The sequence below is a fragment of the Myotis nattereri genome (assembly GCF_964212035.1).
Source record: "Myotis nattereri genome assembly, chromosome: 4".
NCBI classification, from domain to species: Eukaryota; Metazoa; Chordata; class Mammalia; order Chiroptera; family Vespertilionidae; genus Myotis; species Myotis nattereri.
The window spans coordinates 101,127,068-101,149,743 of record NC_138079.1 but is presented as its reverse complement, the minus strand read 5'-3'; the positions used below and the strand labels follow the sequence as shown (position 1 = coordinate 101,149,743).

Sequence of the window (22,676 nt, the reverse complement as noted above, 5' to 3'; positions counted from 1 at the left end):
AGGGAGGGAGGGAGGGAGACCGTCGTCCTACTGCAGCCACTGCAGGTACCTCTGGAAGCACATGAACATGTGGATTTCTTCCTTCCACATACGTGCAGATATTAAATATGCAGGTGATGACTTACAGATCCCTCAGGTCACCCCCAAAGTAAAAAAACAAGCACAGGTGTCTCCCAGCTCAGCTCAGGACTGAGCCAGGAACGTGGGGCCCTGAGACGTGGGGAAGGGGGAGACAAGTGCCTGGACTCCAGCTCCTTCCTTGGGCTACAGTATTTGGATGCTTCAAATGGAAGTACAAAGGCCTCCAATTGCCTTGCAGAGGAGAATCTATAGAGACAAACTTACTGTGTGGACAAAGAAGGTTTTAAAATTCTTGGCCTCTGGTCGGAGTTCTTGTGACCATGGAATTTCACCTTTCAGGACTTTGTTGACAGGATCCACATAATATAAGTGTGGCCCTTCTGTAAGTAATAACTGTCGTCGTCGTGCAAATAAACCCTGACAAAAAAAAAAGGACCCCGCTTGTTAAGGCTCAGAAGTGAGTGATGACAGTGCTTCCTGCTGCCTCAGAGGCTGAACTGTCAGAGTAGCTCAGTGCACAAAAACCACTGCCAGCCACCTATCCACTCACCTGGGACAAAGGGAGCGTGCACACCTCATCCCCCATGTGGACCCACCCTTGGATTAGAGCAGTGATGGCAAACCTTTTGAGCTTGGAGTGTCAGCATTTTGAAAAACCCTAACTTAACTCTGGTGCCTGTCACATATAGAAATTTTTTGATATCTGCAACCATAGTAAAACAAAGACTTATATTTTTGATATTTATTTTATATATTTAAATGCCATTTAACAAAGAAAAATCAATCAAAAAAATGAGTTCACGTGTCACTTCTGACACGCGTGTCATAGGTTCGCCATCACTGGAAGCGCTTACTGCTTGGTTTTGGCGATCTGGATGTCTTCACCCCCATTTTAGGTGCCCTGACTTTGGCTGCCACGTGTAGGCCAGCCCACCAGCTCAGGTCCCCGTGGCTGAGCAAACTTGGACGCCCCACAATCAATGGTCAGCCCCGCTGCTTCTTGTGCCTTCTGTTCCATTCTGAGGCACAGAGCTCTGCCCGAGAACCCGCCTTCATGGAGGTTCTCATCCACTGAGGATGCCCCAGGGCGGGTCAGAAATGGGTTTCACAAGCCCAAGCTTAGAAGGGCTTGGGTCAGCAGATTTATGGAGTCTGATATGTTTTGATAAAATTAATCCATAATAAAATAAAATAAATAACAATTTTCCAAAACAATTCTAGGCCCGGCCGCTGTGGGTCAGTGGTTGAGCATTGACCTATGAACCAGGAGGTTACAGTTCGATTCCTGGTCAGGGCACATGCCTGGATTGTAGGCTCAATCCCCAGTAGGAAATGTACAGGAGGCAGCCAATCAATGATTCCCTCTCATCATTGATATTTCTCTCTTCTTTCAAATCAATAAAAAAAAATTCTTTTTAAAGTTAAAAAAAACAAAATTCTAATTAAGTATTAGACTGTGGTGATGTCAAGCAGAACCTCCTCAATGGGACAGAAACTTTATCAGTGAACCTAGCCTTGTGGAGACACCAGAACCCTGGCTTCTGAGAAGAAATGAGAGAGGCTCTACTTCTGTTTTGCTACAGCTGAATAGCTGAAATCTCCCTCAGCTATCAAATCTAAAGATGATCTCTAAGAAGGAAAGATGTTACGTGCGACAAGTTACCGCAGGGACCTGAGAGGAAGGCATGCTCCTGAGCAAGAACCAGGAGGGAGTCCTGGCTGGTGTTGCTCTGTGGTTAGCAAGTTGGCCCTCACCCTGAAGGTCACGGGTTCAATCCCCAGCCCTGGTCAGGGTGCATGCGGGAGGCAGACAATTGATGTGTCTCTCTCACATCGTTCTCTCTCCCATTGTTTTCCTTCCCTTCCACTCAGAAAAAAAAAAAATCAATGGGAAAAATATCCTTAGGTGAGAATTAACAACAACAAAAGAACCAGGAGGGAGACACAGATGCACAGGAAGGAGCAGTGGGGGTCTGACTTACCTTTCGCTTATCTACTGGACCCATTTTTAGTATTAAATTATTTTCTACAAACTGGTGCCTACAAAAGAAGAAAACAAGAATGAGCACTCACATGAGTCAGAGACAGAAATTCTCCCAACTCCTCCCTTCAAAACAAACCTCCCAATGGCATTTGTGAACTTGGCTTTAACCAAGCCTCTCCCTTCACAGATCCAAACTCAGTAACATGAGGAAACTCCAAACGCAACTGAGCACACAAGCACTGTTGCTTTATAGAACTTAGATCTGCGTTTGGACCAGAGGCCAGAAATATCACCTGCTGTCCCCTCTCACTTGGAAGCCTTCATACAACCAAGGAGAGGTAGAGGGAGACAGGGCTGCAGAGCTGAGCCCATCACACAAATCCTCGTTACTTTAAACAAAGCAGGACCAAGACACAAAACCCCTCCAAAAGGGCAGAGCCTGCTGGGAGTCAACCTGAGGATGAAGCCTGGTGTTAATATGTTACCTCCATAAGCTGGGACCCCAAGTCAGTGATCAGAATCCACTGACCCACTTAGGACCATAAATCTCTAAAGACTCAAGTTGGACTTGGTTTAAGAATATCTCATCTTAACTGGTGGCACAGTTGGCTAGAGTGCTATCCCCATACCCAAGGCTGCTGGTTCAATCCCTACTCAGGGCACATACAAGAATCAAGCAATGAATGCATAAATAAGTGAAATAACAAATCCATGTTTCTTTCTAAAACTCAATAAATAAAAATTTTAAAAAAATCTCAACTGGTGTTTCTACCATAGTAATAAAGCACTTTTATTCAAACGTGGCAGGAATTTAGAAGAGAAAGCTTCAAATACAGGTGTGTGTTTAAAAAAAAAATAAAATAAAATAAAAAAAATATATATATATATTTCAGAGGGAGGGAGAGGGAGAGAGAGATATAAACATCAATGAACAGAGAGAATCACTGATCGGCTGCCTCCTGCACACCCCCTACTGGGGATCGAGCCTGCAACCCGGGCATGTGCCCTTGACTGGAATCAAACCTGGGACCCTTTGGTCCGCAGGCCAATGCTCTATCCACTGAGCCAAACCAGCTAGTGCAAATGCAGGTTTTGATTTAATACACATAATTAGCAAAATATAGTTCTCTTTGATTTCTAAGAGTTTAACAGAGGTTGTTTTAATGTCTGCAGGCTATCTCTTCTGGTTAAAGCTAACAGTTACTGCTTGATGTTCTGATTTTACTAAAATTCCTGATCCAAGGTTCTACTGTAGAAACAAAATATTTTATATTTGAAAACATGTCAGACAACTGTTATATAAAACAGTGACAATGTTAGCACGTAAGTGAGCGCATACACATGCTTTCTCGGCTCCTTGGGACCTAGAGCACGTTCAAGCAGCGGCCAAGCTGCTGGACCCACGTTCTCCCACTGAGTGTTCCTGGCCTAGCCTGACCAACCAGACCAACGCCCACACCCCAGCGCCCACTGGGCTTGCCTTGCTGAGACCCCATCACCAAGGAATGAGCCCCAAGCAAACTGATACAGCATCATGTGGATTTTGAAAACAACTAAGATGAATATTAACAACAAAAAAGGGCTGTGTCCTCTACAAGGAAAAGAACTACTTCACTCTCAGAGGCACTTAAAAATAAACAAACAAGCCCTAGCCGGTTTGGCTCAGTGGATAGAGCGTCGGCCTATGAACTGAAAGGTCCCAGGTTCAATTCCGGTCAAGGGCACATGCCCGAGTTGTGGGCTCGATCCCCAGTGGGGGACTTGCAGGAGGCAGCCGATCCATGACTCTCTCTCATCATGGATGTTTCTCTCTCTCTCTCCCTCTCCTTTCCTCTCTGAAATCAATAAAAATATATTTTTAAAAAATGTTTAAAAAAATAAAATATTAAATCAAACGAAAGAAGAACTGGAAGGAAAAAAGAAGGGGATATTGCTTAAGCTTACATGAGAAGGGCCACTATGTATTTACTATTATTATCATTAAAAAAAATTATTTTTATTGATTTCAGAGAGGAAGAGAAAGGGAGAGAGAGCTAGAAACATCAATGATGAGAGAGAATCATTGATCGGCTGCCTCCTGCATGCCCCCTACTGGGATTCAAGTCTGAAACCCTGGCATATGCTCAGACCAGAATCCGAACCGTGACTTCCTGGTTCACAGGTCCATGCTCAACCACTGAGCCACACTGGCGGGCTGGGGAGCGGTTCCTTTTTAAAGCTGGAACCAAAACGAGCTCCTTCATACAGAGTAATAGACATGACTGCATGAGAACAAAGAGAACCTTTAACTACAAAAATAACCAAAATTAACAAGCAAACACACTGGAGAACATTCAGCAAATACAACCATCTGTACTTTACTGAGCATCTACAAAGGGACTGACATAAAAGGCTTAACACCTCAATGACTAAGGATACAAATTGGAAATTCCCAAAGGAGGAATTAAGTGACCCCCAAAATTCTCAATAAAGAAACTGCCCTGGCCAGTTTCCCTGTGGTTAGAGCATATTCCCCATCAAGGGCACGTACCTGGGTTGCAGGTTCAATCCTGGCCCTGGTCGGAGCATGTGGGAGGCAACCAATTGATGTGTCTCTCTTGCATTGATGTTTCTGTCTCTCTCTCCCCTTCCCTTTACTTCCTCTCTCTCTCTTAAAAAAAAAAAAAAAGGAAAAAATATCCTCAGGTGGGGATCAAAAAAAAAAAAAAAAAAAAAAAGAAAAACCAAAAAAATTTTTTTTAATTAAAAAAAGAAAAGGAAAAAAGAAACATGGCACTTGCCTGCACCCCAGTGCGTCTCCATAGAAACTTTCACGTGTTCTACGGAGACGCACTGGGGTGCAGGCAAGTGCCATGTGGATGCTGTGGAAGCATGGTCTCACTCAGCACTGGCACAAACAGCCTGAAGTGAGGAGGACCTGCTGAAAAGGTAATTTGGAAATAACGTCTATCCTAAGGAACAAAAGACAAGCAAAGACCAGAAGCACCCACCTTCACCACTGTCATTCACACTGTGAATCGGAAGCCACGAGATGGTTCAGCAACAGAACATTTTGGCGCCACACAGAAACATGCGAGCTCCTTCCTTGTCCCTGCAGAGTGAGGACCCCCACTGACAGGCACAAGCCCCTCCAACACACATGGATACCCATTCTCTCTCCCTCTCACACATGCCTGCCAGCACACAGCCACCCATCTTGGCTTCTCTAATGACAGGGCACAGGAGAGCCACTGGTGCTCCAGATGGTGAAGAGCTGATGCTGGGGTAGATCGCTGGTATATCCAGGAGGCAGGACTCAAGGGAGTAGACAGAGATGGTCAGAAGCTCCCTTATTAGCGTCAATACCACAGCCTATTCGTTCGGTTAATTAACCAATTAGGTTAAACAAGCTACTAGTTACCCACTTTGACAAGTTTACTTAAAAGAATCCTTTTGATTTTTTATTTCAAAAGGTCAATTCCTACTCTCCTGAAAAAAACACTCCTACCCCCACACTAGGCACCTTTTTCTCTCTGGCAGTTGGCAGGTCCAGTCTGCAGATTCAAAGATGAAAGCAGACCTAAGTTAAAGATATATCTAACTCTTGGCATATAGTTAGCATGCACAAGAGGCTTTACCATAGCCCTGAGATCATACACAGCCTGTCACCCAACCCTCTACAATAGGCCACATTTATCATCACCTCATTACAGATGTCAATGCAGGGGCTGAGGATCTCAAGTTGGTCACAGGCATTTCACAAGGGGTGACAGTGTAAAATCCCCCTTGAAGGATTTCCTGATTCCAAAGCCAGGGTCCTCTCCTCATCACCCTATCCCACCCCACCCAGTCTCCAAGAACACCTGTTTCAAGGATGCAAGCCACCAGCAAGCTAGGGCCATTTCAGGACACAGCCACCCCAGGAGAGCCCAGTAAGCCTGCTAGAGGCCCGATGTGACCACCTCAGGAGGGAATTCCATACTTGGCTTCTACGCAGGTGGAGGAGGAACAAGTGGCCAGTTTGCTCTAAAACACCAGTTCTCAAACCTTCAGAACTCAGAACCCCTTTAATACTCTTAAACCTTATGGAAGCCCAGGACTGGTATGGCTCAGGGTCAGCCCATGCACCAAAGGGTCGCCATTTCAATTCCTGGTCAAGGGCATGTACCTGGGTTGCAGGTTTGATCCCTGGCCCTGGTTGGAACACATGTGGGACATGTCTCTCCCACATCGATGTTTCTCTCCCCCTACCCTCCCATCCTTTCCACCCTCTCTAAAAATCAATGGAAAAAATATCCTCAGGTGAGGATTAACAAAAAAATAAAGTCAATTTAAAAAAAATGCAAAAAAAAAAAAAAAAAAAGTCAAAGGACTCAAAGTACCTTGACAAGTAAATACAAATGGCCAATGTATCTCGATGTTTGCTTTGATAAGAAATCAAATGCAAATTCACATGACCCTGTTTTTAGAGCATCAAAATGCTCAAGGGTCGGCATGACCGTGAGGAAGATGGGGGTTGTTCACAAGTACTGCAGATACAAAGCACTGCCTTCTTAAATGTGCACTTTCACTCCACCTGCCACCCAGGACTCCACCTTTAAAGAAATATTCAGACAAGTGAGAAAAACTACGTGCAGAGGATGAGTTACAACAGCAAAACTCCTGGAACACCCCAAACATCTCACCAAGGAGCAGCAGTTATTAAATCACGGTGAATCATGCCCAATCACAGATGCCTGGCCTGCTGAGTCCCAAACGCACTCACTCCCTGCCCAACGATTCTTAATACCCACTTCCAGTTGGACTCTTTGAGGGGCCTCACCCCAGAGTGTTATTGGCAGTTTTGGGAGGAGTGAGCTGGTGCGGAGCCTCACAGGCAGCGGTAATGAAGACTAGGATGCCTGCTTTCTCTGTTTACCGTGTCTCGCATTCCCTGTATTCTGCTCTGCATTTTTAAAGGGAGTACTACTTATGCCTATAAATTCTTACCAAGGGTTTCCACTGGCCTGCTTCTCCAATAATAACCTCTTCTCATCTTCGGAAAACTGTAAGTCCAGTTCAAAAGAATTAGTGTCCAGGTCATGGATATACTGCTCGATGTTGCTGCCCGCCCTCTGTGGCAGACCCGTGTCTGAGGCAGACAGGGAGTGGGAGGATGACGACGATGACACTTGCATGCAGCCAAACTGGCTCAGGAGATTGTCGTACTGCACAGAGAAGAGGGAAAAGTGAGAACAGCGCCTAATGTTCCCTAAGGTCCACAGACGCAGACAACGCTCTGACCTACGCTGTACCAGCGAGCTCCCGGCCTGAGGGCCTCAAAGCCCAGGTGGGAGATGAGCCGCAGAGCTGCAGCCCAGTTCTGCCTCTCCTGTTAAGTGTGGGCTGCTCTTCCTCCTCCACTGGGTGGCTGGCCACTGAATCAAGGCAGGCCTGGATCCTGCCTGTCTAGATCCCTCTTTCCGAGGTGAACATGAGAAGATGCTCACCCCAGAGAGCAGCTAACCCCCAGCCTCCATCTCCAGGAAGGGAAACTTCTATAAGCCCCCATGCTGCCCCCCCGAGGGGGTTAGGATGCCTTCTGGGAAGAGGAGGGAGGGCACCTGTGGCCCCAGAGAACCCACCCTCCGGCGTACAGAGAGAGGCTCAGTGGCAGGAGTTCAGAGCCCTCCTCCTTTAGCCCCGTGGGCCTATGTCTCTGAGTCTATGGCTGTCATTACATATTCCAATGTGACTGAGTTCAATTAAAAATAAAAATATACTCCTTTTCATCTCAGCAAAGATTAATTAAGCTTGATATAGACAGAGCTGCCTGCTATTCTGGAGAAAACTACAAACACTGGTGACACAGAAAATGGAATGACTCACAAATGTACCAAAAGGCAGGGCTGTGTACTCGCACCCTCCGAGGCTGCTGAGCGGGCCAGAGCCCCAGCAAAGACCTGGAGAGAAGGGGGCACCCAGCCTCTCCATGGCTAACAGAGGAAAAGGAAAGACGTCACCAGAAACAGGTGAGATGAGAATGCAGTGCATCCTTCCAAGTTCCTTGTCTCTAGAGCAGTGGTTCTCAACCTTCTGGCCCTTTAAATACAGTTCCTCATGTTGTGACCCAACCATAAAATTATTTTTGTTGCTACTTCATAACTGTAATGTTGCTACTGTTATGAATCATAATGTAAGTATCTGATATGCAGGAAGGTCTTAGGCGACCCCTGGGAAAGGGTCGTTCGACCACCAAAGGGGTCACAACCCACAGGTTGAGAACCGCTGCTGTAGAGGGACGACTCCCTCCTGCAGACCCAGAGCGCACCCTCCTCAAGTGCTGCCCAAGCAGCCTTCACCCATGTGCTCACACAGCTTCAACAGCAGCCTCAGCCCTGCCCACTGGCTCCCAGGTAGGAGTGACCCTAGTGACTGACACTCCTGGGGCCCCTCCTGGAGCATTCTCCACTTCCTCTCTAAAACTGCCCCAAGGCCACCTCTGGGCAGTGTCTCTCAGCTTACAGAGGCTTCCATAAGCTTCTGTGGGTGTCTCAACAAATCTGAGAAGCCAGTGAGATGACTGTTACCACCATCTCCATTTCTGCAACAGGGAAATAAGGCTCAGAATGGGCCCAAGGTCACAACCTGAGGGCCAGTGTAGAATTCAGAACCAGACCCCTGCGTGTTTCCAATGCAGGGACTGCCTCGCTCCCATGGTGGAACTGCTAGCTGACCACCATGACCACTGCTTGCTGGGTGAGTCCTATCTTGGGGGCTCCACTGTACTGTCCCAGGGAAAGCTCCAGGTGCTCTATCTCTGCACTCCATTCTTCTCCCCTCAGCAGCACCTAGTACAGACGAGCAGCACAAACCCCAAACCTAGAAAGGACAGGTGACAAGGAGTGACAGTGGCTAGAGTGGAGATGCTCACCAACGCAGAGTGAGGAAACCCCAGACTGTGCTGAACACTCAACGTTTCTCCAGGGGCCACCTGGAGTCCAGACATGAGCATCACCATCAGCCACCAGCATGGGGTTAGGAACACAGATGAGAACAGGGTGCCTGCTCTCTTCACTCCCTGAATAAAGATAGTTTCTGCTCCTCTCATTCACAGGGCAGTCCCCTTCCTGCTGAAAAGGACACTAGACTCTCCTGGAGCCTCATGGGTGGTGAGATTGTCTCCTGTGACACATGTCTACCTCTGCAGTGAGGGAGGATCTCCTTGAGCAGGTTTTCTCTGTATCTGATTACCTTTCCAGGTCAAAGTCTTTTTCAAGGTTCACTAAACTGTCCAATTGTGAAGGGTGGTATAGGGAGCTCAGGCCGAATACTTTCGAAGGCTTTCAAACCACACAGCCTTCAAAGCCGAGGATGAGCCACCTAACAATAAGTTGTTAACCTGTAGAGCCAGTTTGAGATGGAAACATTTGAGTACCAAGAAGTCAGAGCTCTTGACATGGCGAAGGCAATAAAACAGCAGAGGGCCTAAAAAAGACACTCAAGTGTGTGTACATGCATACACAAACACGCACATGTACATACACACACAGGCTACATGAAGCTGAGCTCCCCAGACACTGAGATCCGAGACAGCTGCACCCTCCATCAGAGCTCAGTCAGCCAAACATGCTGCTTCCCCGGACACCCCTGCCAAAGGCACTGGACTGGAGACACTAACATACTCCTACTGTCTGTGCCTTAGGAATAACAAGGCCGGGGGAGGAAGTCCTGGGGATGAGCCTTCTGCAGTCTGCAAACACGGAGGCCGCAGCTACTGCAAGGGGAAGCAGGTCAGGCTTCCTTCAAGTCTGGGCACAAAGGATATTTCAGGATAAGCAAAGGGGGATGTGTTGCTTACAACAATAAGCGGGAGACATAAGGAGCTCTTGATCTTGGAGAGGTGATACCAGTAATAATTTTAATTTGGCTCTGGATGACTCTCTTAAAGTCTAGAATTCCCACATCAACTAAAGTGGAACTCTACACATAACTGGTTAGAATAAGCCACAGTGACAGAACTCAAGCCAGAAAAATGGGCTACCAATGACGATAAGAAAACACTTGAAGGTGGGTGGTGGATGCACTGCAGCTCCTTGTACTCCTCTGTCCAATTCCACATGCTTCCATAAGAAAAATTTAAAGAACAAAGTGTACTTACACCTACATCTGAGTTCAAGCTGTGACTACAACTTCCCACACATGCCAGGTGCTACACCCCTTGGGCTTGTACCACAGTTCCTGCTTTTACCAGGAACTAAAAGCTGACATTGACCAATGTCCATCCTCAATGCCATGTCCCAAAAAGTTCAAAGCAAGAGCACCCTAGGCTTCTCTTGGAAAGATCAGAAGCATTCCAGAATGTTTTTAGACATATGATTATAAAAACACCAGCCAAGAGCATAAGAAAGATGCCCACCAGGAGAGACAGCACCAGGAGCCCCGGGGAAAAAGTGAAGGGTGCTGCTCCCACTAGCTCCAGACTCCCTCACCCACTATCTGCCTCTGGTTCAATCCCTGTGGGTAAAAATTATCTAGAAAAAATGAGAAAAAGGGACTCGACCACCCCAGGGCCTGATGACCTGTACTCGGGGCAGACTCACGGACAAAAGCCACTTAGGGCTCAGTCTCGGTAAGAGACTCAGATTTGGGTTGCAAAGTGTCCAGATCTATGCCGGCTTCCCCTTGAGCCCTTCATCCCATGAATCAGAGTCCTGTGGTCGATGGGCACAAACTTCCTAAGCACAGAGGAACCATTTTCACAAAATATGACAAGCAGAATCCATCTCTGCCTGGGTTGTTCTGACACACATGAGCCAGCTTACGTTTCCATAGCAGTCTTCATCATCTTCCGACATGGCTGGTAAGTAAGCGGTGAGTTTCGGAGGTGTCTGATGATGCAGATTCTCCCATGTGATGGATTCAAAAAATGAATGAGCTTTCAGAGGACCATATCCTTCCATTTCTTCACAGCCTAATCGCTTTGTGGCATCTAAAACCTTAAATAAATGTCACGACATGTCAGTGTTAGGGTTAAAAAGTAACTCTGACAAAAGTTCTTTTTGAGCCCTGGGCTGTTTGGCTCAGTGCATAGAGAGTGAGCCTGCGGACTGAATGGTCCCAGGTTCGATTCTGGTCAGGAGCACATGCCCAGGTTGCGGGCTCGAGCCCCAGTAGGGGGTGTGCAGGAGGCAGCCAATCAATGATTCTCTCTCATCATTGATGTTTCTATCTCTCTCCCTCTCCCTTCCTCTCTGAAATCAATAAAAGTATATTAAAAAAAAAAGTTCTTTTTGAGTAGTTCCTTTAACTTCCCAGTACCTCCTAGAAATAGAAAGTTCCTGCATCCCATCCCACCTGGTCCCACCATGGGCCAGGGACAGACTGTCACCTTCTGGGGTTCCTTTTACTTGTCTCAAGTTTCTGTCCCTTTCCCTCTCATAGGTGAAAAGGAATCACAACTCAAAATTAATAGCAAGCAAGCATTATTTTAAAATATACAGTTGAAAATTCTAAAATGAGGGGGGAAAAATGAACTTACTGGCTTTAATAACAAAGAGAACAAGGAATCTATCTGATGGTAAGCTATCAGATGGGGGACAAAGAGCCTGTGTCTCCCACCAGCATTGATATCACAGGGCCCCAGAGCTGTCTCTTCAGGATTTGGCTGTGTTCCTCCACCCTCAGACCCACAGAGGACCAAGCATACCCTCCCAGTGAGGGGACGGACACAGGAGGGACAGGCAAGAAGAGGCAGACTATAGCCTTCTTAAACTGACCAGGCAGGCCTGACCCTGCTTCCCCAAGATCAAGTTAAGGGACAGTCTAGAGCAGTGGTTCCCAACCTTCCTAATGCTGCGACCCTTTAATACAGTTCCTCATGTTGTGGTGACCCCCAACTATAAAATTATTTTCGTTGCTACTTCATAACTGTAATTTTGCTACTGTTATGAATCGTAATGTAAATATCTGATATGCAGGATGTATTTTCATTGTTACAAACTGAACATAATTAAAGCATAGTGATTAATCACAAAAACAATATGTAATTATATATGTGTTTTCCGATGGTCTTAGGCGAACGACCCCTGTGAAAGGGCTGTTCGACCCCCAAAGGGGTCACGACCCACAGGTTGGCGACCTACAGGTTGAGAACCGCTGGTCTAGAGCCAAAGTACTCCAGGGGCAGGGACAGTGTAATTTCTAGAAGCTAGATTATAAGATGGTTGCAGAGCAGGTAGAAGCTATACTCACCTGCTCCCAGCCCCAAACCAGATTCCTAGCTATATTACTAGTATAGAACAATCAACTTGGATAACCAACTGAAGGCTAGCTGAACTGACATATAACCATGGGTTTACAGAAGAAGCCACATAGAGACTGGTAAGGAGGGCAGAGATGTGGAAAGGGCTGGCCCCAGCACCCAGGTGCATGGCAACTGAGAAGCTAGAGGGGTATCACTATGACAAAACTTCCTCCTTCCAGTAGCGTGGGGTCTCAACCCCACTCAGGGATCCCCAACTCAGAGCAATAGAGATGGGAACATAGCATCTGGTGGTGAAAATCACTGTGGTTTCCATCTGCCTGGGAGACCCAGGTGCCACCTTCCCAGGGACAAGCACTCCTATCGTTACAGCACTAGGCCGGGAGTGCACTGCCCAGTTTCCAACTGCTGGCGAGGCCACTCTGTTGTACTCAGGTCTGGTGGCGGGCTCTGCTAGTTGCATCCATCATGACATTGGGGGCCCTATTTTTCTGGGGAGGTTTTGGCAGAGACTCAGACAGTGACTAAACTGTGTGGCTTTGGAAAGAAGGCTGGTCTCCCCCGCCTTGAGCCTACAGCCCGTGCCCCTACCCCCCACCTGTTGACTCACTTGGCAGGCCCTGTCCTGCTGAGTTCAGCTGTGCAGGGATATCAGAGTGTCTTGCAGAGCTGGGACTTTCAGACCATGTCTCCCCAAAAAACTTTTGTCCAGGAATCAGACAGGCAGATGCTGGGGTATGTGTGGCTACACTGCAGGGTGGGGGAGGGGGACACTCCCATCTCTCCAGCAAGTTCAGCCACTGCTAACCCAGGAAGAAGTACCCACCCACCTCCCACAGGCTTGAAGGAACCACCTCCAACAGGAGACTGTTTGGATCAGCCTTGACAAGTCCTGGATACTCTGCCCCGCTGGCTCAGTTCCATGGGAGGAAGGGAGAGTGGCTTAGATCTGAGACATTCAAAGTGTGAGTCCCTTGGAGACTATTATCTGGGACCAAGACAAAGTGCTTAGTCCCCTCCTTAGGGGTGGGCTGGCATCACCCCCATGGGAGGCTCTTTTGATCTGTCCCCCTGAGCCCAGGGCAGCTGAGCTTGCTCCTGCAGAGGGGATGACTGGCTACACCGAACCTGAACCTACAGCAAGCCCTTCCACGGGGAGCTAGAATTGGAGACCCTGGCAGAGACTGACTGGTTTGGCTCTGGAGGAGGGTCCACTTTCCCCTCAGTGAGTGCCTGACTGTGTGATCCCCAACTAGGGGACCCATTAGCCCTATCCTCCTGATCCCAGCTGCCCTACCCTACTGAGCTCGAAATGTATAGAAGAGGCTGTGATTCATGGCCAGCCTGGGCCCACTCTACAGTCTTTCTTTGGAAGGCTTTGGAGGAAGACCAAGCAACCTTAGGGAGCCTCAGTCCTTTTACAGATCTGCCCCCAGCTCTAAGGTGGAGGAAGCGGACCCTTATACACAGATTGGTCCCTCCCACATATACCCAGGCCCAGTAGATGCTAGCCACAAACAGTGAATAGCATGGTAGTTCCAGACAGGTAGCCAAGGCTGGTTACACAGAACGTCTGACATTGCCCAGTACCTAAACCCAGCCCAAGTAGAACTGAAATCAATACAACCAGTGGTGGGCTTCAGATCACACCAGAGCTCAACCCAACTGGCCACATAGCTGTACACCCAAAAAAGGGATGCCAGCAGGCACCAGACCCTGCTGGGAACAACTCCGCCTTGGGGGCAACCCTTGCACAGCATCTCATATGCGGTGATCAAGGTTTACCCTTATAGTCAGCCAGCCTGAAGAGTTAACTCCACTCACGAAAGAGCCAACAGCACTCAAGATTCAACTACAACAGGAGGGTGCATATAACTCACAAGAAACATTCCTGGAGCAGAGAGCTCAGGTGATCTGGAAGATTGTGCCATTGATCCCAACAAGGCCCTTCACCATAAAGCCATCATAACAAGTTTGGGAGTTATAGCAGACCTACCTAATATTCAGAGACAAAATGGGGAGGCAGAGAAAAATACTCCAAACAAAAGAACAAGAGAAATCCCCAAGGAAAGGATTAAATGAAATGGAAGCAACCAAAATACCAGATTCAGAGTTTAAAACAATGGTTATAAGGATGCTCAAGGACTTTAGGGGAAGGATGGATGATCTCAGTGAGAACTTAACAGCTATAAGGCCCTGACTTGGTAGCTCAGTTGGTTAGAGCATTGTCCCTATACACCAAGGATGTGGGGGTTCAATCCCCGGTCTGAGCATATACAAGAATCAACCAATGAATGTATAAACAAGTGGAACAATAAATTGAGGCTTTCTCTCTTTTTCTCTGTCTCTATGCTTTCTCTTTCTCTCCCATCCTTAAAAAATAAGTAAAAGAAAATATTTAAAAACAAAACCCCCAGAGATACTAAGCATTAAAAAGGACATAGAAAAAAAAAATCAGAAATGAAAACAATCAAATTTTGGTTCTCAAACATCTCCTATCTCAAAAAAAAGTCTAGGTTGTTGAACAACCCTTTCATACTGACATATCATCATGACAAAAAATTGTCTCTCAGGCCACAAACATAGGAGAGAATTCAAGTCAGTTTACTGCTAAACTTTGTGTTGTCAACATCTCAGGAAATTGTGCTGTGAAAACATTTTTTTTTTGCTTTTGTTGCTGGTGAAATGGACAATTAGCACAAATTTAAAATACAAAGAGGCCCTCAAGAGTGCTAATGTTGCCAAGAGTGTGTAAGAAACAATGATCACAGGCAACTGAAGAGGTAGAAAAACTGTCGTTGATTTGGATAATCGAAAAGCAGTTAGCCAGTGACAACATTTTGGAGACAATGACATGCAAAAAAGCAAAAATGCCTCATGCTGACTTCCTGAAAGACACCCCTCGAACTAGTGCTGAAAGTGATTCCTTTAAGGCTAGAAAAAATGGTTGATAAATTTAAGAAAAGAAATGTGTGTTTATAGATTAAATAGTACATTAGACATGTACTGTATATATAAAAGGTTAAAACAGGGAATCATTGGGGATCTGGAATGAATTAATTCAATTTATATTATTTCTACTGGGGAAAAAATTCAGTTTTCAAACAAATTGCTACTCAAAGAGCCTTCTGGAATGAATTAAGTTTGATAATCAAAGTTCTACTGTACACTAGAAGGAACCATAGCAGGTTAGATGAAGCAGAGGATCAAACCAGCGATTAGAGGAATTTAGAGGACAAGAAAACATAGTAATAAGCACCCAAGCAGAGCATCTAAAAGAAAAGACAATTCTAAAAACTGAGGAAAGTCTAAGGGACCTCTGGGACACCATCAAGCAGAACAACATCCACATCATAGGGACACTAAAAGGAGAAGAGAGTGAAAAAGGATTAGAAAATATGTTTGAAGAAATAATGGCTGAAAACTTCCCCAAGCAAGGTGAACCCAAAGAGATCCACACCAAGACACATAATTAAAATGGCAAAGAATAAAGACAAAGAGATAATTTTTTGTTGTTGTTAATTCATACCTGAGGATATTTTTCCGTCGACTTTATTATTAATTTATTTATGTTTTAAATATATTTTTATTGATTTCAGAGAGAAAGGGAAAGGGAGAGATACAAACATCAGTGATGAGAATCACTGATTGGCTGCCTGCTGAACGCCCCCTATTGGGGATCAAGCCCACAACCCAGGCACCTGCCCTCAATCAGAATCAAACCTGGGACCCTTCACTCTGCAGGCCGATGTTCTATCCATTGAGCCAAACTGGCTAGGGCTAGAGATAATCTTAAAGGCAGCAAGAGAGAGACAGTTACCTATAAGGGAGTTCCTATAGGATGTCAGCTGATTTCTTAAACACTTCAAGCCAGAATTGACTGGTACAAAGTATTCAACATGATGAAAAAGCAAGGACCTGAATCCAAGACTACTCTATCTGGCAAGGCTATCATTTAAAATTGAAGGCAAAATAAAGAGCTTCCCATACAAAAAAAAGCTAAAGGAGTTCATTACCACCAAACCAGTATTGCAAGAAATGTTTTAAGAAGAAAAAATGGCTAAAAATGAAAAGAACACAGGTATAAAGAATAAAATGGCAATAAATAAGTACCTATCAATAATAAACTTACATGTAAACTGATTGCTCCAATCAAAAGCCATAGGGTAGCTGAATGGATAAGAAAACATGATCCATATATATGGTGACTATAAGAGACCCACTTCAGAACAAGAGATACAAACAGGCCCGGGTAGTTCATTTGGGTAGAGCATCATCCTGATAATGCCAAAGTTGTGGGTTTGATCCCTAGTCAGGGCACATACAAGAGCCAACCAATGAGTGCATAAATAAGTGGAACAACAAATCAATGTTTCTCTTTCTCTTAAAAAAATTTAAAAAATTAAAAAAAAAGCCCTAGCTGGTTTGGCTCAGTGGATAGAGCGTTGGCCTGCAGACTGGAGGGTCCCAGGTTCAATTCCAGTCAAGGGCACATGCTCAGGTTGTGGGCTCGATCCCCAGTAGGGGGTGTGTAGGAGGCAACCAATCAATGATTCTCTCTCATCATTGATGTTTCTATCTCTATCTCCCTCTCCCTTCCTCTCTGAAATCAATAAAAACAAAAATTAAAAAAAAAAAGACTGAAAGTGAAGGGATGGAAAAAAATATTCCATGCAAATGGAAATGAAAAAAGCTGGGGCACCAATACTTATATCTGACAAAATAGACTTCAAAATAAAGGCCATAACAAGAGACGAAGAAGGTCACTACATAATACTAAAGGAATCAACCCAACAAAGGGATAAAACCCTTTCAAACATACATGCACCCAACATAGGAATACCTAAATATATAAAGAAAATCTCAGCCCTGACCGGTTTGGCCCAGTGGATAGAGCATCAGCCTGCGGACTGAAGGGTCCCGGGTTCAATTCCAGTCAAGGGCATGTACCTTGGTTGCGGGCACATCCCCAGTAGGGGGCATGTAGGAGGCAGCTGATTGGTGTTTTTCTCTCTCATCAATGTTTCTGACTATCCCTCTCCCTTCCTCTCTGTAAAAATCAATAAAATATATTTTTAAAAAAAGAAAAAGAAAATCTCAGTGGACATTAAAGGGGACTGACTAATATGGTCATAGTAGGAGATTTCAATACCCTACTGTCATCAATGGATCTTCCAGACAAAAAAATCAACAAGGCAACAACAAACCTAAACGACACAATGAATTAGTTGGACTTAATTGATATTTATAGACTATTTCATCCCAAAACAGCAGAATATACATTATTTTCCAGTTCACATGGAACATCCTCAAAGACAGATCACTTGTAAGACACAAAATAAGCCTTAATAAATTCAAGATTAAAATCCTATCAAGCATCGTCTCTGACCAAAATAATGAAACTAGAAATCAACTACAATAAAAAAACTGAAAAACATTCAAACACATGGAGGCTAAAATAGCATGTTAGTAAATAACGACTGGGTTAGTACTCAGATTAAGGGGAAATAAAAACACTACCTGGAAACAAATGAAAATGAACACACAACAACCCAAAATCTATGGGACAAAGCGAAAATAGTTCTATGAGGGAAGTTCATAGCATTACAGGCCTACCTCAAGAAAAATCTCAATCAATCTAACCCTTCCCCTAAAAACATTAGAAAAAGGAAAACAAAACCCAGAATAAGTAGAAGGAAATAATAAAGATCAGAACATAAATAAGTGACATAGAAATTAAAAAAAAAAACAACAACAATGAAACTGGTTCTTTGAAAATATAAACAAGGCTGATGAACCTTTAATCAGACTCATCAAGAAAAAGAGAGGACCCAAATAAGTCAAATCAGAAATAAAGAGATGAAGTAATGACTGACACCACAGAAATACAAAGGATTGTAAGAAAAGACTATGAACAACTATATGCCAACAAATTGGGCAACCTGGGCAAAACAGATGAATTCCTAGAAACATACTATCTTCCAAAACTGATTCAAGAAGAATCAGAAAACCTAGAATAGACAGATTACAACTAATGAAATTGAAGCAGTAATTTAAAAACTCCTAGCAAAGTTCTGGACCAGATGGCTTCACAGGCAAATTTTACCAGTCAGAAGAATGCACACTACACTCCTCAAACTACAAAAAAAAATTCAAGAGGAAGGAAGACTTATAAACTCTTTTTATGAGGCCAGCATTATCCTAATTCCAAAATCAGACAAAGACACTACACAAAGAAAGAGAAGTATAGGCCAATATCCCTGATGAACATAGATGCAAAGATCCTCAACAAAATATTAACAAACCGCCTGGCTGGTGGCTCAGTGGTTGAGCAATGACCTATGAACCAGGAAGTTATGGTTCAATTCTTGGTCAGGGCAGGGCATATGCCCAGGTAGTGGGCTTGATTCCCAGTTCGGGGCATGCAAGAGGCAGCTGATCTCTCTCACTGATGTTTCTATTTTTCTCTCTCCCTCTCCCTTCCTCTTTGAAATCAATAAAAAACAATATATTTTTTAAATTAGCAAACCGATCCAGGAATACATTAAAAAGATCACACATCATGGCCAAGTGGGTTTTTTTCTGGGGATGCAAGGTTGGTACAATATTCTCAAATCAATAAATGTGATACACTACATAAACAAAATGAAGGATAAAAATCACATGATCATATGAATAGATGCAGAAAAAGCATTTGATAAAATCCAGCACCCTAAAAAAAGGGCAAAAACAAAAAACCAACCTCCCACATACACACAAACATCCCACACACACAATGAAACACCAAAAAATAAAATCCAGCACACATTTATGATAGCAACCATCTGTGATGTCAGTAATATAGGAATAGAAGGATCATATCACAACATGATAAAGGTCATATATAACAAACCTACAGCCAACATCATACTCAGTGGGCAAAAACTGAAAGCATTTCCCCTAGATCAGGAACAAGACAAGGATGTCTGCTTTCACCACTCTTATTCAACACAGTACTGGAAGTCCTAGCCACAGCAATTAGATAAGAGGAAGAAATCAAAGGCATCCAAATTGGAAAGGAGTAAGTACAACTGTCATTATCCTTAGATGGCATGATACTGTACATAGAAAACCCTAATGATGCCACCAAAAATTACTAGATCTAATAAATGAATTTAGCAAAGTAGCGGGATACAAAATTAATATTCAGAATATTGGCATTTTTATATACCAATAATGAACTATCAGTAAGAGAAATTAAGACAACAATCCCATTTACTATTGCAACAAAAAAATAAGGTTACTAGGAACAAATTTAACCAAGAAGGTAAAAGACCTGTACTCAAGAAAATTATAGGACATTGACGAAAGAAACTGAGGAAGATACAAATAATTGGAAGCATTAACATCATTAAAATGTCCATACTACCAAAGCAATCTATAGATTCAACGTAGTTCCTATTAAAATAGTAATGGAATAACCCTGGCCAGTGTGGCTTATTTGTTAGAGAGTGGGACGGGCACCGAAGGGTCTTGAGTTTGATTCCCGGTCAAGAGCATGTTACTTGGATTGCAGGTTTGATTCCTGGCCCTGGCCAGGGTACATGCAGGAGACAACCAATTAATGTGTCTTCCTCACATAGATGTTTCTCTCTCTCTCCCCCTCCCTCCCACACTCTCAAAAAAAAAAAATTCAATGAAAAAATTATCAAGTGAGGATTAACAACAGCAGCAAAAAAATATCAACAGCATGTTTCACAGATCCAGAACAAATATTTCAAAAAATTTATATGGAACCAAAAAGGACTTTGAATAAACTCAACAATATTGAGAAAGAAGATCCAAAGCTGGAGTTATCACAATACCTGATATCAAACTATAACAAGGCCTGTTAATCGAAACAGCCCGGTACTAGCATAAGCACAGGCATATAGATCAATAGAACAGAACAAAGAGCACAGAAATACACCCACACCTTTATGGTCTATTAATATTTGACAAAGGTGGTAAGAACACATAATGGAGTAAAGACAGTTTCTTCAATAAATGGTGCTGGGAAAACAGAACAGGTACATGCAAAAAGAAAAGAAACTAGACCACCAACTTACACCATATATAAGAATAAACTCAAAATGGATAAAAGACTTAACTGTATATAGCAAAACCATAAAAACTCTAGAAGAAAATATAGCCAGTAAAATCTCAGACATCTTTTGTAGCAATACTTTTTCCAATATATCTCCCAGGGCAAGGGAAACAAAAGATAAATAAACAAATGGGATTATATCAAACTAAAAAGCTTTTTTGCACAGCAAAAGAAACCATCAACAAAATGAAAAGGGAATCCAATGTATGGGAGAACATATTTGCCAATGATATATCTGGTAAGGAAATAATTTCCAAAATATATAAAGAATGTACACAATCAATACCAGGAGGACAAAAAATCCAATTAAAGCACTGGCTGGTTTGGCTCAGTAGATAGAGCATTGGCCTGCAGACTGGTGGGTCCCAGGTTTGGTTCCAGTCAAGGGCACAACATGCCTGAGTTGTGGGCTCAATCCCCAACAGGAGGTGTGCGGGAGGCAGCCGATCAATGATTCTCTCCCAGCATTGATGTTTCTATCTCTCCCTCTCCCTTCCTCTCTGAAATCAATAAAAATAAAAAAAAAAATAAAAATGGGCAAAGGACTTAATAGACACTTTTCCAAAGAGGACATGCAGATAGCTAATAGACATGAGAAAAATTATCAGTGTCATTAATCATCAGAGAAATGCAAATTAAAACCACAATGAGATATCACCTCCCTCCTGCCAGAATGGCTATCATCAATAAATCAACAAACAACAAATGACGGCGAGGTTGTGGAGAAAAGGGAACCCTTGTGCACTGTTGGTGGGAACGCAGACTGGTGCAGCCATTGTGAAAAACAGTATGGAGTTCCTAAAAAAGTAAAAAAATGCTATATATATGGCCTTAACTGGTTTTTCTCAGTGGATAGAGCATCGGCCTGCGGACCAAAGGGTCCCAGGTTCGATTCTAATCAAGGGGACATGCCCCGCTACAGGCTCGATCCCCAGAAGGGGGCGTGCAGAGGCAGCCAATCAGTGAATCTCACTCATCATTGATGTTCTATCTCTCTCCCTCTCCCTTCTCTCTGAAATCAACAAAAATATATTAAAAAATAAAATAAAATGCTATATATGTGGATGAGAAATGCTAAATGGTACAGTAATTTCCTGCCTGATTAAGGTCAAGAATTAGGCATTTGGAAATTGGAAAGGGCTTATGATGAGACAAGGTAACAGATACAAACCTATCTATAATCACTATCAACCCATAAATAGCTTTTTATTAAATACTAGTGGTCCAGTACACGAATTTGTGCACACTGAAAGGAAATTAATTAGAAGAAATATTTTAATATCGCTATTCACCCTTTCTCTGTAATAAAAGTGTCAACCAAATTTACACTTTGATTGACAATGACAGATGGAAACACATGCATGTGATTGGCGGCAGCGAGAGCTTTATATGTACTGTGTATGCACAAATCAACTTAGAGATAGATAGATAGATAGATAGATAGATAATTTGATTAATTAGACCTGCTTTCTGATTTTAGCTAAACTTTTTCCAGCCCAGTGAAGCACCCCAACTTCTCGTTCAGGTCAAATTGTCAGCAACACAGCAGTAAATATCATGAACCAGATTATTACTGTAGATCACTCAAGGAGAACAAAGGGTAAAATATTTAACTGCAGCAGTGTTTGACTATATTCTGAGCAGTGAGAAAACCTGAAGTCATTTTCAAGGTCCACCATTTCTTATTTCTTTTCAGTCGGGTCAAGTTTCTAAATCTCTGTTTTCCAGCTAATGTAAAGAAAATAGGATTCATCAGGCTATCAATCCCCAGAAGGAAAGTAGGGGAGGGCGGGGGTAAGGGGAAGAGATCAACCGAAGGACTTGTATACATGTATATAAGCCAAACCAATGGACATGGACAACGGGGGGATGGGAGCATGAGTTTGTGTGTGGGGGGGGAGGTTGGGGGTTAATGGGGGGGATGAGGACACATTTGTAATACCTTAACTAATAATAATAAAAAAAAAAAAAAAAAAAGAAAATAGGATTCCACCGAGTCTCCTATTTACCTACTCCAGGACTTCTATGAGGATTAAATGAGATGAAGCACAAGAAAATGCTTCACAGACATTTGGTTAAAGCAGCCGTGGGCAAACTACGGCCCGCGGGCCGGATCCGGCCTGTTTGAAATGAAAACTAAAAAAAAAAAAAAAAAAAAAAAAAAAGACCGTACCCTTTTATGTAATGATGTTTACTTTGAATTTATATTAGTTCACACAAACACTCCATCCATGCTTTTGTTCCGGCCCTCCGGTCCAGTTTAA

The 22,676-nt window shown here is 43.7% G+C and overlaps 1 protein-coding gene across 3 annotated transcripts in view; it reads right to left on the bottom strand.

The window, feature by feature from the left end:
• PDPK1 (3-phosphoinositide dependent protein kinase 1) overlaps window positions 1-22,676 on the bottom strand; it is a 90,105-nt gene that overhangs the window by 3,409 nt on the left and 64,020 nt on the right. For all 3 annotated transcript variants that reach the window (XM_081089259.1, XM_081089261.1, XM_081089260.1), the window contains 4 exons: window positions 10,849-11,022; window positions 7,034-7,251; window positions 2,064-2,121; window positions 346-498 (listed from right to left, as the gene is read on the bottom strand). In XM_081089259.1, the coding sequence (XP_080945385.1) occupies window positions 346-498; window positions 2,064-2,121; window positions 7,034-7,251; window positions 10,849-11,022 (603 nt within the window). The remainder of the gene's footprint in view (window positions 1-345; window positions 499-2,063; window positions 2,122-7,033; window positions 7,252-10,848; window positions 11,023-22,676) is intronic.